This window comes from Pollachius pollachius, assembly GCF_949987615.1.
Source record: "Pollachius pollachius genome assembly, chromosome: 9".
NCBI classification, from domain to species: Eukaryota; Metazoa; Chordata; class Actinopteri; order Gadiformes; family Gadidae; genus Pollachius; species Pollachius pollachius.
In genome coordinates, this window is record NC_136942.1 from 20,826,066 (window position 1) to 20,844,738 (window position 18,673).

General features: G+C 42.5%; 3 protein-coding genes across 4 annotated transcripts; 2 read left to right on the top strand and 1 right to left on the bottom strand.

Moving 5' to 3' along the window:
- Window positions 1-2,055: 2,055 nt before the first annotated feature.
- map2k1 (mitogen-activated protein kinase kinase 1) lies at window positions 2,056-9,215 on the top strand (the record flags this gene model as incomplete). The annotated part of the gene is made up of 11 exons (XM_079744079.1): window positions 2,056-2,138; window positions 6,079-6,289; window positions 6,810-6,956; window positions 7,150-7,227; window positions 7,356-7,407; window positions 7,574-7,698; window positions 8,188-8,395; window positions 8,593-8,657; window positions 8,753-8,811; window positions 8,982-9,027; window positions 9,102-9,215. 11 exons carry the CDS (start codon window positions 2,056-2,058, stop codon window positions 9,213-9,215), a joined length of 1,188 nt encoding a protein of 395 aa, XP_079600205.1.
- Window positions 9,216-9,532: 317 nt separating this feature from the next.
- rpl4 (ribosomal protein L4) lies at window positions 9,533-12,455 on the bottom strand. The gene is made up of 10 exons (XM_079743376.1): window positions 12,386-12,455; window positions 11,620-11,791; window positions 11,428-11,534; window positions 11,063-11,201; window positions 10,794-10,918; window positions 10,558-10,687; window positions 10,254-10,410; window positions 9,986-10,069; window positions 9,772-9,892; window positions 9,533-9,688 (listed from the first exon to the last, which is right to left on the bottom strand). Exons 1-10 carry the CDS (start codon window positions 12,386-12,388, stop codon window positions 9,596-9,598), a joined length of 1,131 nt encoding a protein of 376 aa, XP_079599502.1. The 5' UTR covers window positions 12,389-12,455; the 3' UTR covers window positions 9,533-9,595.
- Window positions 12,456-12,926: 471 nt separating this feature from the next.
- zwilch (zwilch kinetochore protein) lies at window positions 12,927-18,662 on the top strand. 2 transcript variants are annotated; one of them, XM_079744019.1, is made up of 18 exons: window positions 12,927-13,055; window positions 13,205-13,247; window positions 13,339-13,431; window positions 13,561-13,670; window positions 13,761-13,945; window positions 14,197-14,276; window positions 14,356-14,520; window positions 14,923-14,994; window positions 15,076-15,169; window positions 16,158-16,207; window positions 16,297-16,408; window positions 16,500-16,579; window positions 16,873-17,029; window positions 17,139-17,167; window positions 17,252-17,388; window positions 17,477-17,572; window positions 17,901-18,016; window positions 18,266-18,662. In XM_079744019.1, the coding sequence occupies exons 1-18, from the start codon at window positions 13,009-13,011 to the stop codon at window positions 18,352-18,354; spliced, it is 1,755 nt and encodes a 584-aa protein (XP_079600145.1). In that variant the 5' UTR covers window positions 12,927-13,008; the 3' UTR covers window positions 18,355-18,662. The 2 variants fall into 2 exon arrangements, with proteins under 2 accessions (XP_079600145.1, XP_079600146.1); XM_079744020.1 differs by lacking the exon at window positions 18,266-18,662 and having other exon boundaries at window positions 17,872-17,942.
- The last annotated feature ends 11 nt before the right edge of the window (window positions 18,663-18,673 follow it).

Sequence of the window (18,673 nt, forward strand, 5' to 3'; positions counted from 1 at the left end):
ACCGGCTGGTTCCCTGCTGCCTGCTCCCTGCCGTCTGCCTCACGCTGGACGGAACGCGGCCCACTTTAAACTCCTGTGACGTCACGGACGCTGGTGCTGATGTTGTACGCCAGCAACCCTTTTACTGTTGCAAAGATCGCGCGCGCGCACACACACACACACACACACACACACACACACACACACATACACACACACACAAACCCACGTGATCATGCTTTTAAATCATCCATGAACTTTAAACTCCACATAGTAGAATAGAACAGAATAAATTGAAATAGGCTATTTCTGTAACTCTCCATATAACCTATATTAACTAGTATAGGGAGATAATTATGTTAATTGCTATAACAGAATAATTAGTATAAATACAGTGTATGGATTAATTTCTGCAAAAAATGAACTTTACAGTTATCTTTTCCAGTCAGTCAGAACTTCTATGTTCTCGTTCTAAAGTAGGCCAGTTTGACCTGTAGACCCCATCTCCCGGGAAGATTTGTAAAACTCTGTTTATAAATGTTTCATTAGATGAAGAGAAAAGACAAATACATACACACTTATGATCGTTCTTATTGTGATATTTGCAGACATTGTATTTAAAGGCGCTATACGTATAAAGTTGCTATAGTATTATGTTATTATAGCAAGTGAACTATGTGTTATTCTATATAAAGTTATGTATCTTTATAATGCTGCACATTAGAGTTTCCCCTTCATGGTGAAATGAAGGGGGCTCGATACATGGGGTAAGTTTCTTATAGGAGGCAGACACGACCATTACAGAGAATAGGTTTATTTGCTTCAATGCTACAACTCTTTGTCTTTTACGCAAAGAATATGGAAAAACTATTTTAGGAATTAATTTAGTTAGTTTAGATATTTAGATATTTGTGTGGCAATACATTCATCCAGTCTGAAAATTTCACTTGCCTGTTAATTAACCCTGAACTGTGGTTTGTGGTTTGAGTTATATAAAAGTATGTAAGGTGGTGAAAAACAATATTTAACATAGATGATGATTTGACCACTTGGAAAGTACAGTAATGCGATAAACTACATCACACATTACGCCATGCTAGCCTTTACGTATGGGCCATCCATTATTCAAATTGTGAGCACTTAACATAAAGTACAACATTTTTTTAAATTCAAGTGAGAAATGACGAACGATGAAGGTAACCTAAACTAGAAATATAGGCTACTGGGCTATTCAAATTGCATTGCAATAGCTACTGTGATTTCTCAAGTGACAGTATGAGCCAAGCTTGAATGAGTAAATGTAATACCCTCCATGATGAAATTTTTTATTTTTTATTTTAAGATACTTGTTAAATAAATAGTGGATCCTCGGCTAATAGATTAAATGTTCATTACTTCCAGATGTGATCTTTCCGAATTAATAGTACATTTTTAAATGTACTATTAATTAAGTAAAATTTTTTAATGTACAAGGCCTATTTTAAAAGAGACGGATGCGTACATCAATTGTATGATTCTATCGCACACTGAAACAGAAGAACTTACTGCATCTTGTCGGTGAGAATCAAGTGTTTATTTTATGTAGTCCCACTGGTAATGCAGCGCACATTCTCGCCCTGCAGTGCAATGGACCACAAACACTAGGGTGACAGAATTCTGACATGAGGAGTCGAACTGACAACCTAGGTACTGGAGGGGCTTGCACTAACGCACGAGCTACAACTTCCATGTGCTATATCGTGTGGTTTTCTTCCATGTTCGTGGATTGGTGGAGATACCTCAAGTAACCAGTAGGGGTCGCGCTTCGCCAGGCATAAGCCATGCTGTCCGGAAGATGAAGGTAAATATTTGGGTGACGTACCACGCAGAAAATCGTTCGCATCCACCCATCATGTAGGCAGTCAGAAATACCTGTGAGATTACGCTTACACATGACACCATTTCAATACTATCTCATCCATTTCTAGTTATCTAGCATTTTCTGTTTGGTATCATCCCTATTTGACACCGGCCCATAACGCTATTGCTCACGCCTGTGAATCTATTCCTTAGATTAATAGTCTATTTGTCTTCGAGATGCAAAAAAGAAGGAAGCCTGAGCCTATCCAACTTAACCCGATTCCTGATGGGAAGACCATTAACGGCATCGGAGCTTCAGAGTGAGTGGAAATATTATATCTAGACCAACTCTTAATCATGACATATTATTTAATGTACGGATCTTCTCCTTGCCCGTCTGTCACACAGTGTACGCTTTTGAAGGTGTACGCCGTGGCTCCAGACCGCACATCTTGAACAAGGATAACTTTATCATCGTGTTATAACAAGGAAATTAGCCTGCTGCGTAAATAAAGTAGCCTCCAATAGAAACAACGGGCGAGGTCAATGGCTCAATTGCTGCTGCAGAGGTCTGAATGTACAGATAGCATCAGGTCGACAGCATCATTTGCATTACAACAAATGTGTCTTCTTAAAGCTCCATGTTCTGACTGTACTGTACAAGAAAGCCACTCACCATTCAATTCATTTGCAAAAAGCCTTGTGTGAAAATTATGAATTCAAATTGATTATTAGGCATTTATTTGCAATACTTTAACACTCCTAGACTAAAAAAGGGTTCCTGCAATGCAATTTATACATTTATATCTTTCACAGTGCTATCACCTATGTTTATTGTATTGGACATTCCTCGAATACTCTGGTTGGTAGCACTCAATAGTATACATGTGTTACAGTGCACTGGCTCCTGATTCTAACGACTCCACGCAGTACTTAGCTACGCCTAATGTAAAGTTAGAGAGGAGGTGGCATTCCTAATGTGTTGCTAAGCAAGGCTGCGGCAGACCAAGCAGAGGCTTGTCAGCTCGAGGAATACAGCAGATTATTCAGGGCTTTGGGAGTCTGTCTCGTGGAGAGCGCTATTCGGAATCCCCTTTCTGTTATAATTGTACCATTATTTTACCAGCTCTCATTGAGATGATCTGTTGTAAAAGAGAAACCGGGCCAAGACAGCAGTACAATACACACAACACAACACAACACAACACAACACAAATAACATACAGTTAACAACATAAAACACCTATAAGCAAATACTTCTCTAAGTATTTGCTAACTCAGCGATGAGTTAGCAAATAACTCAGCGATGCAAAGTTTTTTGTACTGGACCGTACTTTGCATTTTCCTTGCCTTGGTTTCTATTCAAGAACATACCTTTTTTATATTGACATTTTAGAACAAAGGCCGTGATCGATAGTATAGTACTTTTGCACAAAGGCCAATCACAGTAAATCCTCTATAGTTGCATTAGTGCTCCTTGACCAAGGTTACCTCATTTACCTATTAGGAATCTAATTTGTTTTGACAACAACATTCCCCCCATGTCTGCCTCACACTGTCTTCTGCTGCCGACCGTTATTGTTCTTAACTAAACCATGATGTTGGAAAATCTTCCACCTCAGAAATGACAGCTGGACGGAATGATGAAGGAATAAATGTCCATCACTGCTTTGACACCACAGCAGTCAGTGTTATTAATTGACTGTGATCTATGGTGAAAGGCCAGACAAGCTGTTCAATCTGTGATTTCTGTGGCTCAGACCAGGAAAGTTATGGGATTGCTGAGATATCTCTGGTCAGGAGCTGTAAAACCGTGTTTAAAGCCCAGATGGGGGGGGGGGGGGGGGGGGGGGGGGGTGAATCACTTAAGGACACTTAAGGACCGAGCCGTCCTCTTATACTTGGCAGCGATACAGAGGGAGGTGTGTGCTGTGTGTTGGCTCTGCTTTGTATCGGCCTCCATCACACTGGGTGAAGCGTTTACTACAGCAGCTCCTCACCACCACCACCCCGAGTCCACAAACACCCACACACACACACCTCCTCCATACACATTCACTCACACTACTCATCCCCCAGCCCCCCTGTCAGACTCTGCAGCCCGTATCCATGGTGATGCCGGTCCGCTTTCAGACATAAAGGCCCTTAACCCTGTGAGCGCGGCGGTGTGTGGGGGAGCCAGGGACAGACCTGCAGCGCCCTCGGCCCGTTGCGTCGTGATCGAGTGCAGAACTGCTAATAATTGTATGATAAGCAGCACTTCATTTGAATGAGCCTCTGGTTAGCATTGAGCCGATGAAGACATTTGTATTCATTCCAAAGGAAAGGGACGTCTTTCAGTCACAAAAAGGCGAGAAAAAATACAAGCTAAAATATGCAGGGGATAAGCCAGTTTACATAATAGTAATCTGAAAATGCTATTCTAAACAATATAAGAAGATCCAAATAATTTAACAAGGTACGAAGAGGACCAAATCGTAAATCAAAAAAGTTTGACTATCGGAAAGCCATATTCTCCTTCCCTTTGTAGTTAGTGGATCAAGTATTCACAAAAAGAAAATGTATTCTCCTACCCTGTGTCCAACAGTATTGGCCTTTATCACAGAGGTGTAACTAGTAGAGAGCTCATTCAGTTATTAAAGGGTCTGTAGGCGCCAGTGGACGTTCTGTCAGGAATCACTCACTCATAGATTTAACGATTTATTGTATAAAAAGGATAATAAAATGTAGTTTGGCGTTATGGTTCCACTATTTTCTGGTGCTCCCTGCTGTAGGATTGAAAGCATGACATACAGATGTCAGATACTGAATACCAACAGCATACCAACATATCACAACAGGAAGCACTATAAAATCCCTCTTGGGGTATTCAGATATCTCAACCCGTTGTGTGTTACTAGATGCAATATCGAGCAGAACCAATTCAGCAAAGCACACCTCACAGAGTGTTTGAGATGGAAGGTCTTAAACTGCCCAGTGTACGTGTGCTCGATTGGAGTGTGTTAGCTGTCTGATGATAGGGGCTGCATGACTACAGGGTCCCGCTAGAGCTAGCAAGGCCCTTTCATAAGATACACCTGTGTTCACCACTACTAGTAAATCACCGTGATAAAGGCCCATAGGGCTTGTAAGTCTTGATTCAGATCGCAATCCCTCCCTCCATTTCGGAAGCATAGAAGCATAGGAATGTTAATGGTAGTAATGGTGTTTTTTTCCTTGTTTAGTAATTAATCGTGAATTTATAAGTCATCATTGGGTGACATGTTGTGTTTGAAACTGCCAGTGTTTCTCATGCAGGACGTGGTGAAACAAAGCCATATTATTATTCATTGGCCTAAGATACAGTATATTTACGTTTTTTTTATGATTAGTTAGCCACCCAAAAATGGTAGTTGAGGAGGATGTTTATAAAGAAGCAGGAAAAATATGATAAATGGGATAGAAAAGCTTTCTGAGGACTTTACTATACGAAATGGCCTTATGATTGTGGTGACACGATAGATGGTGAGGGGAGGGCTTTGATCCTCAGAGGGGCTACTGGCTACACACACTGACAAACATACACACACCCACAGCCACACAAACACACACACACACACACACACACACACACCCATAACCAAACTACCAAAGCCATTATTGTCTGGCTGCCAGCTTAAGGGAGTTTTTATGAATATTTGCTGCATATGGAAGATTAATTAGAAATAATTGTAGCTATCATACATAATGTTGTGTATTGTGTGCAGTGAATTACTAATGTTAAAATTATAGAGGCAGACTCACTCCAAAAAGAGCTGATTGTAAGCGATTGTGATTATTTTGGTGAACACAAGAAAGGTCCAAGGGAACAAAGATCTAATCTTCATGTCAAAACATGTATGGCTTGTATCCATCTCTGTTTGTGCGTGTGTCTCTCTCACTCTCTCTCTCTCTCTGTGTCTCTTTCTCACTCTCTCTCTCTCTCTCTGTATCTCTGTGTCTCTCTGTCTCTGTCTCTCCATCTTTATCTTTCTCTCTCTCTCTCTCTCTCTCTTCTCTCTCTCTCTCTCTCTCTCTTTCTGTGTCTGTCTGTCTATCGGTCTTTCTTTCTCTCCTCTCACTCACTCACTCACTCACTCACTCACTCACTCACTCACTCACTCACCCACATACCCACCCACCCACCCACCCACTCACTCACTCACTCACTCACTCACTCACTCACTCACTCACTCACTCACTCACTCACTCACTCACTCACTCACTCACTCACTCTCCCAGAACCAACTTGGAGTCTCTGCAGAAGAAGTTGGAGGAGCTGGAGTTGGACGAGCAGCAGCGTAAGCGCCTGGAGGCCTTCCTCACACAGAAGCAGAAGGTGGTGGAGCTGAAGGACGATGACTTCGAGAAGATCTGTGAGCTGGGCGCCGGAAATGGAGGGGTGGTCTTCAAGGTCTCCCACAGGCCCTCCGGACTCATCATGGCTCGCAAGGTGACCATGCTCGCGGCGAATTGTTGCTATGGCAACACTGATGCCTTAGTGTAGTCCCTCACCGCTTTTGATTGTCCAAGCGTCAACAATTTGCATATTACACAAGTGTTGGTTTTGCAGTGCCTACCGCCAGGCTGGGTAACAGTAATATGCCGCAGTGGGTTCGTCCCTATAAAACCATAGATAGGAATGCAATGGGTCGTATCCCTGTTTATACAAGCAGTACTCACACCGTTTGACTGCCTCATTGCGTAAGCTTACATTTCTTTTGGTTGATGTAAAAAGAAGTGGATTGATGAAGCTAGAGGGAATTGAGTCTGAAATTCTTAAAGAATTCATTCTTAAAAGAGAACAAAAAAAAATGCCGTGTGAAAAAGTATTATGTAAGATAGTCAGCTGAATTGGTGGGTACATCGTTGATTGTTTAAGTGAAAAATAATCGCATATCATAGCGTTAACCTAGATGTAATTTGGGAACCATGTGTGTTCCTCCTCCTTGTGTGTTCCTCTTTTCGTCCAGCTGATCCACCTAGAGATCAAACCAGCCATCAGGAACCAAATCATCCGGGAACTGCAAGTGCTGCACGAGTGTAACTCCCCCTACATTGTGGGCTTCTACGGGGCCTTCTACAGTGATGGAGAAATTAGTATCTGTATGGAGAATATGGTATGACTCATGAGAAACCGTTGTTGTTATATGGCTGGCCTCTGAACCCACTTTCTGACCATGTGCGTTTATGTGAGCGAATGTATTTATTTTGACCACGGTTACATTCAATTAATAGAGAAAAGTAAAAGAATTTAAGAAGTGTTTTTAATGTTTTTAATTTATGTTAAATGGAAGTTCCTCTGATTGTTAGGATGGAGGCTCACTGGACCAGTCATTGAAGAAAGCGGGCAAAATCCCGGAACAGTTTCTGGGCAAAGTCAGCATTGCTGTGGGTAACCAACACACCCACCCTAGAACAACCCCAGCACTAGTACTAGTACACCATTATTTATTTTAAGATTAATCATACACTCCCTTATGTATGTTTTTGCTGATATGTAATATCTATCTTCCAAGGTTATTAAAGGTTTGTCCTATCTGCGGGAGAAACACAAGATTATGCACAGAGGTGAGATATACCGAGCATTAATGTTTTTCCTGGGTGGTGTGTAAAGTGTGTTATGTGTTTTAGTGTGAGGAAATGTGCCAACCGACACTCACGCATCCACCAGGGCCCCGTTATAGAAGCTTGTTTCCATGGTGAAGACTCTCCCCACTTCTTCTTCCTTCTTCAGATGTGAAACCCTCCAACATCCTGGTGAACTCCCGGGGGGAGATCAAGCTGTGTGACTTCGGTGTGAGCGGACAGCTCATCGACTCCATGGCCAACTCGTTCGTGGGCACTCGCTCTTACATGTCGGTGGGTTCACCAATGGCTGTGTGTGCTTGCTGCCTGCTGCGTGCGCATGCATGTATTCATCACACGCTGACGGTTTTTCTGTAACCACAGCTTGACACCACCTCGACATACAATCATATAATCGACTACTTTCATTAGACATTGCAAAACGTTATGTCCAGTGCCTAAAGTGGGCTTCATGGCTTCCATGAAGTGCCCTGACAGCCCAAGCACGGCCTACCACTTAGGCTTCTTAACCTTGGTATGGAGGCTGAGCCTAACATATCCAGAGGAGTCAGACACATCAGCACTTGAACCAGGGCTGTGATGACGTCCTCTTTAGTTTTAGTTTGGTAGTTCCCACCTTTTTTTAAGTGATTTCATCAGTTTATAAGTTGATTCATCTGATTTGAGTTTGTGTTTTTTGCTGGTTGGTTATGTTAGTAACATCAATGGCAACAAATATCAATTAACTATGTAATGAACTATGAAGTGAACTGTGTGTCCCAGCCGGAGCGCCTGCAGGGCACTCACTACTCTGTCCAGTCGGACATCTGGAGCATGGGATTGTCCCTGGTGGAGATGGCCATTGGCCGCTTCCCCATCCCACCTCCTGACTCCAGGGAGCTGGAGCAGATCTTTGGCTGTCCAGTGGAGGGTGAAGCCCCAACCGGGGAGTGCTCTGCCAGGCCCCGGCCTCCTGGACGCTCAGGGAACTGTGAGTATTATGGGATAGTGACTAAGCTCACTTGTAAAGAGTTATGTAAGCTTTGGTAATTATAATATTGACTACTGACTTAAAGAAAATATTTTTCTTTTTCATACCAAGCTGTGATATGAAGCGACAACAGCTTTATGATCCCTGTGTATTACACCAATGCACCATAATATCAAGTGTTTCCTCTTGTTCATAAGCACATGGCCCAGAGAGCAGACCTCCCATGGCTATTTTTGAGCTGCTTGACTACATAGTGAACGAGGTGAGTTGAGGGCCGTTATTAGGCCCCATATTAGTTGGAAATAGGATTTTCACTGCTTGCGTTTCTGTTCATTGATTGGAACATCTTGTTCACAGCCTCCACCTAAACTACCCGGCGTATTCGGCCCTGAATTCCAGGACTTTGTAAATAAATGGTATGCATTGTCAATTTTCTGATTACCATTGAAGTATAAATGTTAAAATTGTCTGGGTCGTTGCCCATGTACAATGTAGGGCCATTTGCTAGAAAAACCTACCACCTAGTGGCCATTGTGACAAACACAATGACCAATTTCTCAGTTTAATGCATCACTTTTCTCTTCAGCCTAATTAAGAATCCAGCAGAACGAGCAGACCTGAAACAATTGATGGCAAGTGCTTTCCATGCACCAATACATTTAGAGAACCCTCCCCTATCGCAACTCATGACTTCATATCATTCCAGGTTCACCCTTTCATCAAGGAGTCTGAAGTAGAGGAGGTGGACTTTGCTGGATGGTTGTGCAACACCATTGGCTTGAATCAGCCTTTGACCCCCACCCACAGTGCAGGGGTGTAACCAGGCAACTTCCCCCTGCACACTAATTCAACCGGAACCACAGCCATGCTTCATTCCACACCCTGAAGTACATTTGTATGGGCACCGTTCCAATACGATTTTTTTTTTTACAAGCTAAATTAAAAAGTGTATATTTGTGGTTAACATTTAGAGGACAAATGAGAATATATCATTTATCAAATCCTTGGATTGCATTCGCAATCCATTTTTTCTAAGAGTTCTGTTTTGTTTTTGCTTTGTATGTGCTGTTGGCCTCTACTCATTACTTTGTGTAAGTGTGCCTAAATCTTGTCATTAAAAACACAAATCAGACCATGTTTTTACGAGAGCCTCTTTATTGGAAACCAGAATTGCACCCAACCGCCCGTATGAACCTAGACTTATGCAGTTGCAGGGGCTGGGGCCGGGGCTGCAGCAACCTTCTTGGTCTTTTTTGCTGGCCTCTTCTTGGGCTTCAGATTCTTGGCCTTGATCTGTGAAGATGAACAAAACAAAGTGAGAATGGAGTCGCTCTCCAGCCTGGTCTTCAGACTAGCGTCAGGTACAGGCTACTTACGGCGGGGTCGTGCTGGAGGATGGCATGACGTCTCGCCGTCTTGGCGTAGGGGTTCAGTTTCATCATGATCTTCAGGTTCTTCAGAGGATTCTTCTTCAGGACTCTGCGGTTGATCTTCTTGCTGCATAAACAAAAGATAAGCACAGTGTGAGGAATTTTGTTCAATTGCAGGTGCCTGAATCGGTATGGATTATGAGATTTTTCTATTGCTTACTTTGGTGCACGCAGGGACTTCTGGATCTCCTCACTCTTCAGGATTCTGCTCAAATCTGAGTTGGTCATCTTGTGCACTGGGAGACTAACACAGATAGAGCAAGTTCAGCAATATCATCCAACATTTGTATTATTAAACAGAACAAATGTGCAATAGTCACTCAGAACTTCTGTTATTCTCAGTTTGATTCAACAACACGGACCGAAGTAAAAGATCATCACTGCAACACCAATGAGAAACTGTTATTGAGAAACCGATTCCAACACACTTGTAGTTGATCTTGATGGTGGAGGTCTTGCGGCCGGTGCCATACAGCTGATCCAGCTTACGGAAAGCGCTCTCGGTCCAGATGCAAAAGCGGCCGACGTGGCCACCGGGGGCGAGCCTCAGGAGGTTCAGTTTGTTAACGTTCTGCAGTGTGATGCCTGTGGAGAAATGGACACGTAAATAAAGACTGGAGCAAAAAAGACAGGAGTGGAATGACGGTCCAATAGCCAAACCACAAAACCAACGACACCACTACTTTATTTCCTAGCAAAATTGTCACTTTGAATTTATACAACAAATCAAACCTGGGATATTTCTGAAGGCTTTGGTGACACCGGCGTCTTGGTTGTAGATGATGCATGGTCCTTTTCGCTGGATACGTCTACGATTCCTCATCTTACCCTTACCGGCACGCATACGTTGGGAGGCGTATACCTAATGCAAAAGATGGAACCACAATAATTAAGCAAAGAATAAAACGACTAGGTCCCAGCTTTCCCTCCAGCAACCGTAATAGCCATCCTAAAGTGTTATGACTTACCTTCTTGATGTCGTTCCAGGCCTTCAGCTTCTTCAACAGAAGCACTGCCTCCTTTGTCTTCTTGTATCCCTCAACTTTGTCGTCAACCACCAGTGGGACCTCGGGGATCTCCTCGATGCGGTGCCCTGAAGGAATTACAAAGTCTGTAAATTCTCGAGACAAAAAAACGGAGCTTTGATAATAACAGTCAGAATTGGATGACTGTACTTTGCATTACCTTATGCAGAAGAAATTAAACAAACCTGTGTTGAGCAACATAGAAAACTCACCTTTGGACATGACCAGGGCAGGCAGGGCAGATGCGGCCAGTGCAGAGCAGATGGCATAGCGCTTCTGGTTGGTGTTGATCCTGCGGTGCCAGCGGCGCCAAGTCTTGGTAGGCGCAAACATACGACCTCCACGACACATCTACACGAGCAGTCAAGGCTATGAAAGGCAGAAATGTACCCACTGAAATGCAGCAACATGGACCCAGCATGCTCAGACTCGTTTTTCGTCAGCCAGCTGTGCCAATATTAGACAGTAGGCACCTGTCATTGGCACAGTGTAGGACGCAAATTACACCATCATAGCAAGTGTGCGCCCCCAAGAGTGGCACGTTACTTATGAGCCACAAGACTGGTGAAAAGGATACGTTTCCGAAGGCTCCCTGGCCGGAACGGTGCGTTCCACCTCCCCTCACACGTGGGATACGGGCCACAGCTCTTCCTGTTCCCCAGGACTCGGCACTCGTCTGGTGTCCTGGATAATACAAATGGGAAATCTAATTAAACTGTCGAAAATAAAGTATAATATTGTTCCAAAAATAAGTTGAAAGGTTACTTACCGGCCAGTTTGCTGACTGCATAAGGCTGACGGTTGTTCTTGCGCATATTGGTATGCACGAAGTTGACAATATCGGGCCTAATGGGAGCCTTGAACACGGCCGGCATGACAACATTCTTGCCCGAGGACTCTCCTTTCTCGGAGTAAACCGAGATCAAGGGACGGGTACAAGCCTAGGAGTTTAGAAAGTTTGAATGTTGATAACAATTTTGCAGAACTGAAGTAAGCAGACCACACATGTAGTTTAAGATATGTACGGTAAAAGGCCGATTTGAAAATATAACGAGGATATAACGGGGAGACATCCAACGTTACATCAAACATAAACCGTAGGACATTAATTCATCTTAAATGGCTGATAGCCTAACATGAGACAGCGCCCCCATGGCCACCTATAACGCTGGCCTGCTTGCCCAACAGCATGCACACATGACACGCAGTGAGCCACGTTTCGTACAGGATTTAGGTTACTGGTTGACAACTTACAGGAGTACTTCTACTTAACTAACGTTTTGAACGTTTAAAGCATTTCCAATAAACGCACCTTAACGGTTAGACTTTTCGATGCCCTCACATTGCAGAACGCAACACACGTGTAACCAAAATGGCCTCCTGTGCTAGCTTTGATAGCATACGTTACTCAAGGCTCAACCATCCTAATATAGTTCTTACAGAGCGAAAGGGACACATTTTCCGTACAGACAAAGAACAGAAACACACGACACGATAAATATTCGCTTTCAATCAACAATAGTGTATATTCTCACCATATTTCTTTAATATTTTCGGCTCGCCGGTATTACACGTTCCACACGCTATGGCGGCCACAGTGAAAAGGAAGCAGGGAAAATAACCCACATGATATATGCCTCCGCTGAAAAAGTATCCACTTCCGAGTTCCGACAAGAACTATAAAAACATTCCCATAGATTTGACACAAACAGTTCAATGTGTATAAATCTTCAATGATTATGAGGATATCTAAATAAGAAGAACATAAGAAAAAAACAACTTTTAAAGAAATATGACACTATTAAACTCGCACTATTTTTTTCTTTGGCGATGTGCAGATGACAACCGACCGAACTACTTTCCAGATGACTATGCATACACACACATCTTTATAATTGTAGTTTTAAAATATGCCGATGGTTACAAAGTTATTTATCTTTACGATCTACATTATTTGATTCTGGCATTTATTTGTAAATTTGGCGGATCGTAATCGTTTATTTTGATAACGTGACGTATGGTGATGACCTCATCACGTCGCGTAGATTTTAGCGCGCGACTGTTAAATTCGTAACCCATTCCCATTCGTTGGAAGCTTCTTACAAACACGAAATTTAAACTTATTGCGTTACATCCATTCTGTCACTGTTCTCTGGAAATGTCCGCGGTCATCACCAAGGCTAGGACGTTTTCCTCTATTCTTCGGTGAGTATTCATGATCCCATTTAGAAGACATGGTCGTAGAACAACATACTATATGGATGCTATAACGCTACCTCAGGTTGCAGCAGCGCTCATTAACGTGCATCGTTAATTGAAAGCTATCGCATGTGATTAATCGCATCCTCTCTCAGGTCACTTCAGAAGGACCCACCCATTGAATCAAACCCCTATGAGGTAGGGGAGCTCATTTGTTCGTACTTTAGGGTTTTCTCGTGCCATGTTATCCCTCCACACTCGTTCATGACATTGATGTTTTGACTTGTAGGAAGAAATACAGATGTTGAAGATCTGTGGGGAAGACTCCGGAGTGACATCTTGGTGTCCTGGACACCGAAGTATCTTTATTTGCGAGAAAACCGTGAGTCTTTTAAATATAACTTAACGTTGTACCCGAAAGTATGAATAGACGACAAGAGTGAGTTACGTTTCAAATAAGGCCCCTGGCTCCAATATTATATTGTTAACATTCATTTTACCCGTATTGAAGGTTGTTAAACTTGATGGGGATGAAGCTGACAAGTCATCATGTTCTGAAAACGAGGCTAATGTATCTCTTGGAAACTTGGGGCCTCAACCAGTCAGCATCATGAAAGCAAGGTGACACATCCGACTTTTCATATTTCATTTCATCAAGTATTGTCTGTTTTTAAAATTCTAGAATTCCTATCCCCACCCTCTCTTTCAAAGACAACTTTTGTCTTGGTATACAATATCACAAAACCAAAAGTTGTCAGAAGACGATGGCCCCCTGGATCCTCTTTGGGTGCGTTGTGACATGTCTGACCCGGCTGGCACATCCTGGTTAGGAGCAGAGACGGTCCACCTGGCCAATAAAGTTACTGGTGTCAAGCTGTACTCCGTCACCTGCAAAGGTATTCTGGGAAGTTTCAGTTTCCTTTCGCTCCAATCTAGGATCAATGCTTGGTTTTAAAGCTGATGTGTTGGTTTCTATTAAGCCTTTATTGATGTACCAGACCGTTTTATGTTAATTCAGATGCATATTATTAGGATATGGTGTTACCTAAGGGTGGCTTATCCAAATAAATAACTCAAACCCAGACCCTTTCATCTAGTGAGTAGTAACCACTAGACCATCCTGTGTGTTTGTATTGTCTTGTTTCAGGGCCATCTGTGGAGAGAAGGTCATCGATTACCTTGGATGATCTAAAGCAGGAGCACAAGAAACGCCACCATCCCTTCACCGTAAGGCCCCTTCTTCTCTCTGTCTTATGAATCATCAAAATAAATACACATCTCCTTTAACGCAAATCTCAACTTCTAGGGTTTGCAGGTGGCGATTAAGGGCAATGCTTTATACAACTTATTTGGGTCCACTGTGGTTGAAAACACGACCATCGAATCCCAGAGCAGTGTGACGGTGGACTTCAAATGGAGCCACGTGGAAAGCATCCTGGAGACTCCGCCCCTGTCCTCTAAAGCCACCTTGGTGAGCAGCCAATAAAACGCACAGCCTCGTTTGTAATTTCATAAGCAATATGGCCTCTTGAGCATAAAAGTGTACTCCTACGTAGATTTCAATGCCACTCCCAAGTCATGTTATCCAAGCTCGAAAGCATGAAACCATAAGAAATGCGACTATGATAATGCTATATTTACTACTATATTTATTATCAACTACAGTGGAAAGCAGGAAAATAATAAACTTGACTATGGTACCATTATATTTATAATCAACTTCAGTGGAAAGCATAAAAGTGTAAGAAACGTGACTATGATGCTACTATATTTATAATCAACTACAGTGGAAAGCAGGAAACTGCAAGAAACTTGACTATGATATTACTATATTTATAATCAGTTACATTGATTCTCTTTTCTTTTCATGTAGAATATCAAGATCACCTCTGGTGAAATGAGGAGCCCGATGTTTCAAAAGTACAGAGAGCTTGAGTTCTTGCAGGTGTGTGTGTGTCCCTCTAATGAATAGCACTAACAAAGGGAATGTGTGTGATGTACTTACTGATTCAACCTACTGTTGCAGCTTCTTGCAGCTGGTTTAAGGACTGGAGAAACGGAGTGGATGGAACCCTTGGAGACCACCTCAGCTGTAGAACTTATTAAGACCTACTTGGAAGGCATGGCTATTGACCTATCTGATTTGTATCAATCATCATTTGTGTGTTAAAACGTGTATAGCTAAGAAGGAGGTTAAGGATTTGGCCGGTTTGCTAAGAAAGAAGGTTGATTGTTGCCTTTGCCTATGTGGAGACGTAAATCAGCAATGATTTATGGTAAACACATCCCCCTCTGACCGAGTATGTGTCCCAAACTGGTTGGTTTGTGAGAAATTTACATCCATTTTCTTCCAAACATGTGTTTAGCAGCTTCCACAGCTGTATTATTATCCTGTCCAACACAAGTAATCGCAAGCGAACGGCCGTGGCGAGGTAGTTTTGTCTAATATTGTCCACAAACAACAAATTCATACGTTTACATTCTATGTTTACACACCATTATGCATGCTTGGGGACTTCGAGACTGGTTATGAACATGGTGGTGCATTTTGGATCAGACTTGTTTTTGATATTAGGAGGAGAAAGGGAAATTAAGGGTATGTTCAAATGATTCTAAGTACATTCATATAACCGGTAACATTGAGAACTTGATTCAGAAGAGAATGCTAAGGCTGTGTTCCAATCAGTTTAAAAAAACGACAACACAATTTACCCTTGCGACTAATCTGAATCATCAAACTGCAGATGCAACCACCATCTTTGCTCATGCTGTGAGCATCCACAGTGGTGTGTGAATATAGAAACAAAACTTGTGGATTTATTTCTTTCTTGGCACTATTGGAGAAAATGACCGAGCAGGGGACATTTACTTGTTGTTCTAAACAAAGATATACCATCTGCTGGACAATCCTCTGCCATATAATGGATATGAAGGACTCACCAACTGCCTAATTTCAAACGTGATACACCTCCATGAAGGGAGTTGAAAAACCAAACATGGGTGATTTACATCTGGATATATACAATGTCAACAATTACCCTGGGTTTAAGCCAACCGGCAAGTCCTTTAAACGAGACTAACGTTGTTGTTTTTTTTTATATTCCAAAGAACTTGAAAATACTGGAAAGACTCTTCCAGATCAGACTGCAAAGTCAGAGGTATGCTGGAGATCACACTGTAAAAGCCTTTTATGCAAATGTAGGTTTTGACGGAATACTTGGCTTGCTTATCTTCCATTCCGATACAGACTGTGAAGACTGAGGCTGCAAAGACTGAGTTGGGAGCTTCCATCTTCGATGCCTTCATGGAACGAGGAAATTTGGACTTCCTTGAACAGATATGGATGCGAATGAGGAAGAGTGAGTGCAATGTTTGCTCTATCTATAAATATATAAATTAATCATTATGCAGAGAATCGAGCTTTGTCTTAAAAGCATGTTTCAATGACAGGTGTAACCTCCTATCAAGATGTTCATGACTGTCTAAAATTGGTCATAGACAGCCTGGGTTATGGTGACCTCAAACCATGGGTATGTCGGATGCTATATTACTATTTAATCATTTATCAGGCACCAAAGCGCCTTAGGGTAAATTCAGATTTCGTTAAGCAGCAGGTAGGGCTATCTTGCCAGAGGACGCCGACAGGTATCCTGCAGGCATGAGGGACTGGCTCCAAACAGCACTGCCACTATACAATTCTGTTTTCTTGTTATACATAAGAAAGGCACAAGAAACAAATGATAAGGGTATCTTAACATCTGTACAGCTGTGTTGGAGGGGAACACTGAATATTTATTTTGTTTTTGCATCCTTCCCTTTTCAGATCCACAGAGACGGCAACAGTTCACTCGGGAAGGTTATACTGCAGTCATATCACCAGCCGATGGATCATGTGTCACTGACGGGTCTGGCACCCATCACCATTCTGCTGGAGGTGGGCCTGGACAAGATGAGGAAGGACTACATCAACTATCTCATTGGTACCTCAGACCTCATCGGAGCTCAGCAAACCATCTAATTTAACCTCACAAAATGACGAGAGGCCGAACTGTTCTCAAATATGACCATTTCTTTATTTTATCGTTTTAGGGAATGAACTTACAACCCTGAACCACCTGGTTAGTTTAAAGCTTGTACTGCAGACCAGTTTTTATTGGCTGTTAAATTGATAACTTGTCTGAAAGTGTTTTTTTTATTTACAGAGTTACTATCTCAGCATAGAGGTGGAGTTGCAGGAGCAAGTCATTCGATTGAGGAAACTACACCACCTGCTGGAGATTATGGTGACCTGCAGTACATTCCTGGGTCTGCCCTTTGATCGCCTGTTTCGCCTCACTCAGTAAGAGCAGCTGGACTGTACACACCTCAGCCCATCATTGGCTTGGTTGCATGCATAACCTAATCTAAACATTTTCTCATATTTAAAGGTCATGTTTGCAGTACTTTAGGACATCCCCTTATAACGAGGACCATGAGTTCCAGCTGCCTATCACTCCTGCCCTGATCAGCCACTTGTACCAGAGGTAAGAATCTCACTTTCTGCTCACCATCCATGGCCGTGTTCCAAACAACCTCATCTCACAATCCACTGAGAGGGGTGTGTTCCAAACGTCTTCATCTCACTATCCAGATTTTAAAGATGTTATATCAATTATTCTCAACACGTAGGCCTGACCTTAAGTGGTTTATATATTGACTGCTTCCAATGTTGTTGGTCATACTATAGAATTATATATTGTTTAGTGAATACAGAACATAATGTACTTAAATCACAATATTCTTCGAACTAGTCACAAATAGATTATTTCCTCCAATCGTTCAGCCCCGAAACATCTCCATCCTCTTCCTAAGGGAACACCCGGTGGTGTGGGGCGTGGAGGTGTCCAGTGGCCACAGCCCCCGGGAGGTCAAGACCACCTTGCAGCTCAGTGAGAAACCACTGGTGGATCACATCGTCTTCGATACAGGTAAGCTTTTAATCTAGACCACTTTGACATATAGCCCCTAGACTCTACAAGTCAAAACATCAATATGGCAATGGAAAACCACTATGTAAAATCAAATGAGCTCCCTTACATCGTATGGCTTTGATTCACTGGAGTCATTTTGCAGTGACCTGAGAGAATTCCTATTATCTATGCGTGTTAGTGAGCTCTACCCAATGTAATGTAGCATCCAGATGCACATTGCTCTACGACTTGTCCCTTCTGTTCCAGATTACACAAACACTATGGTGAACAGAGACTGTGAGGAGCCGGCCTACTTCAGCACTGTGGTCTGCTGCAGCCTGGTCACATTTGCCTGAGGAAACCCAGTACAAATTATAACGTGGTCCAGGGAGCTGACATTTGTAAAGATTGATGAGTTTATTGTAGTGACCTTGAGTGTAACCATAAAATATAAATGAATCCTTAAATGCAGTTTGAGCCCATGTTTGGCCAAGTTGAGTATGATCTCTCAAGTGCAAAGGAATGGATGGAATTGTATGATCAGTTAATCAAGCCTCTGCACTGTGTACAACACTCGTGAGTTTCTACGGTCCTCACTAATAGGTTAAGTGTAACATCGATTAACAAATTTCCTTTATGGAAGTGAAATTAATTTTAAAATGTACTGAACTTTGC

Excerpts from the sequence above, each read along its gene's own strand:
- rpl4 (XM_079743376.1), bottom strand. Across the intron at positions 10,411-10,557 it reads AGCCTTCAGAAATATCCCAG|GCATCACACTGCAGAACGTT; the intron begins GTTTGATTTGTT and ends ATTTCTCCACAG. Across the intron at positions 9,893-9,985 it reads AAGTCCCTGCGTGCACCAAA|CAAGAAGATCAACCGCAGAG; the intron begins GTAAGCAATAGA and ends TTGTTTATGCAG.
- zwilch (XM_079744019.1), top strand. The coding sequence starts at position 13,009 with ATGTCCGCGGTCATCACCAAGGCTAGGACGTTTTCCTCTATTCTTCG. Across the intron at positions 13,432-13,560 it reads TCTTTATTTGCGAGAAAACC|GTTGTTAAACTTGATGGGGA; the intron begins GTGAGTCTTTTA and ends CCCGTATTGAAG. Across the intron at positions 14,277-14,355 it reads AACGCCACCATCCCTTCACC|GGTTTGCAGGTGGCGATTAA; the intron begins GTAAGGCCCCTT and ends CTCAACTTCTAG.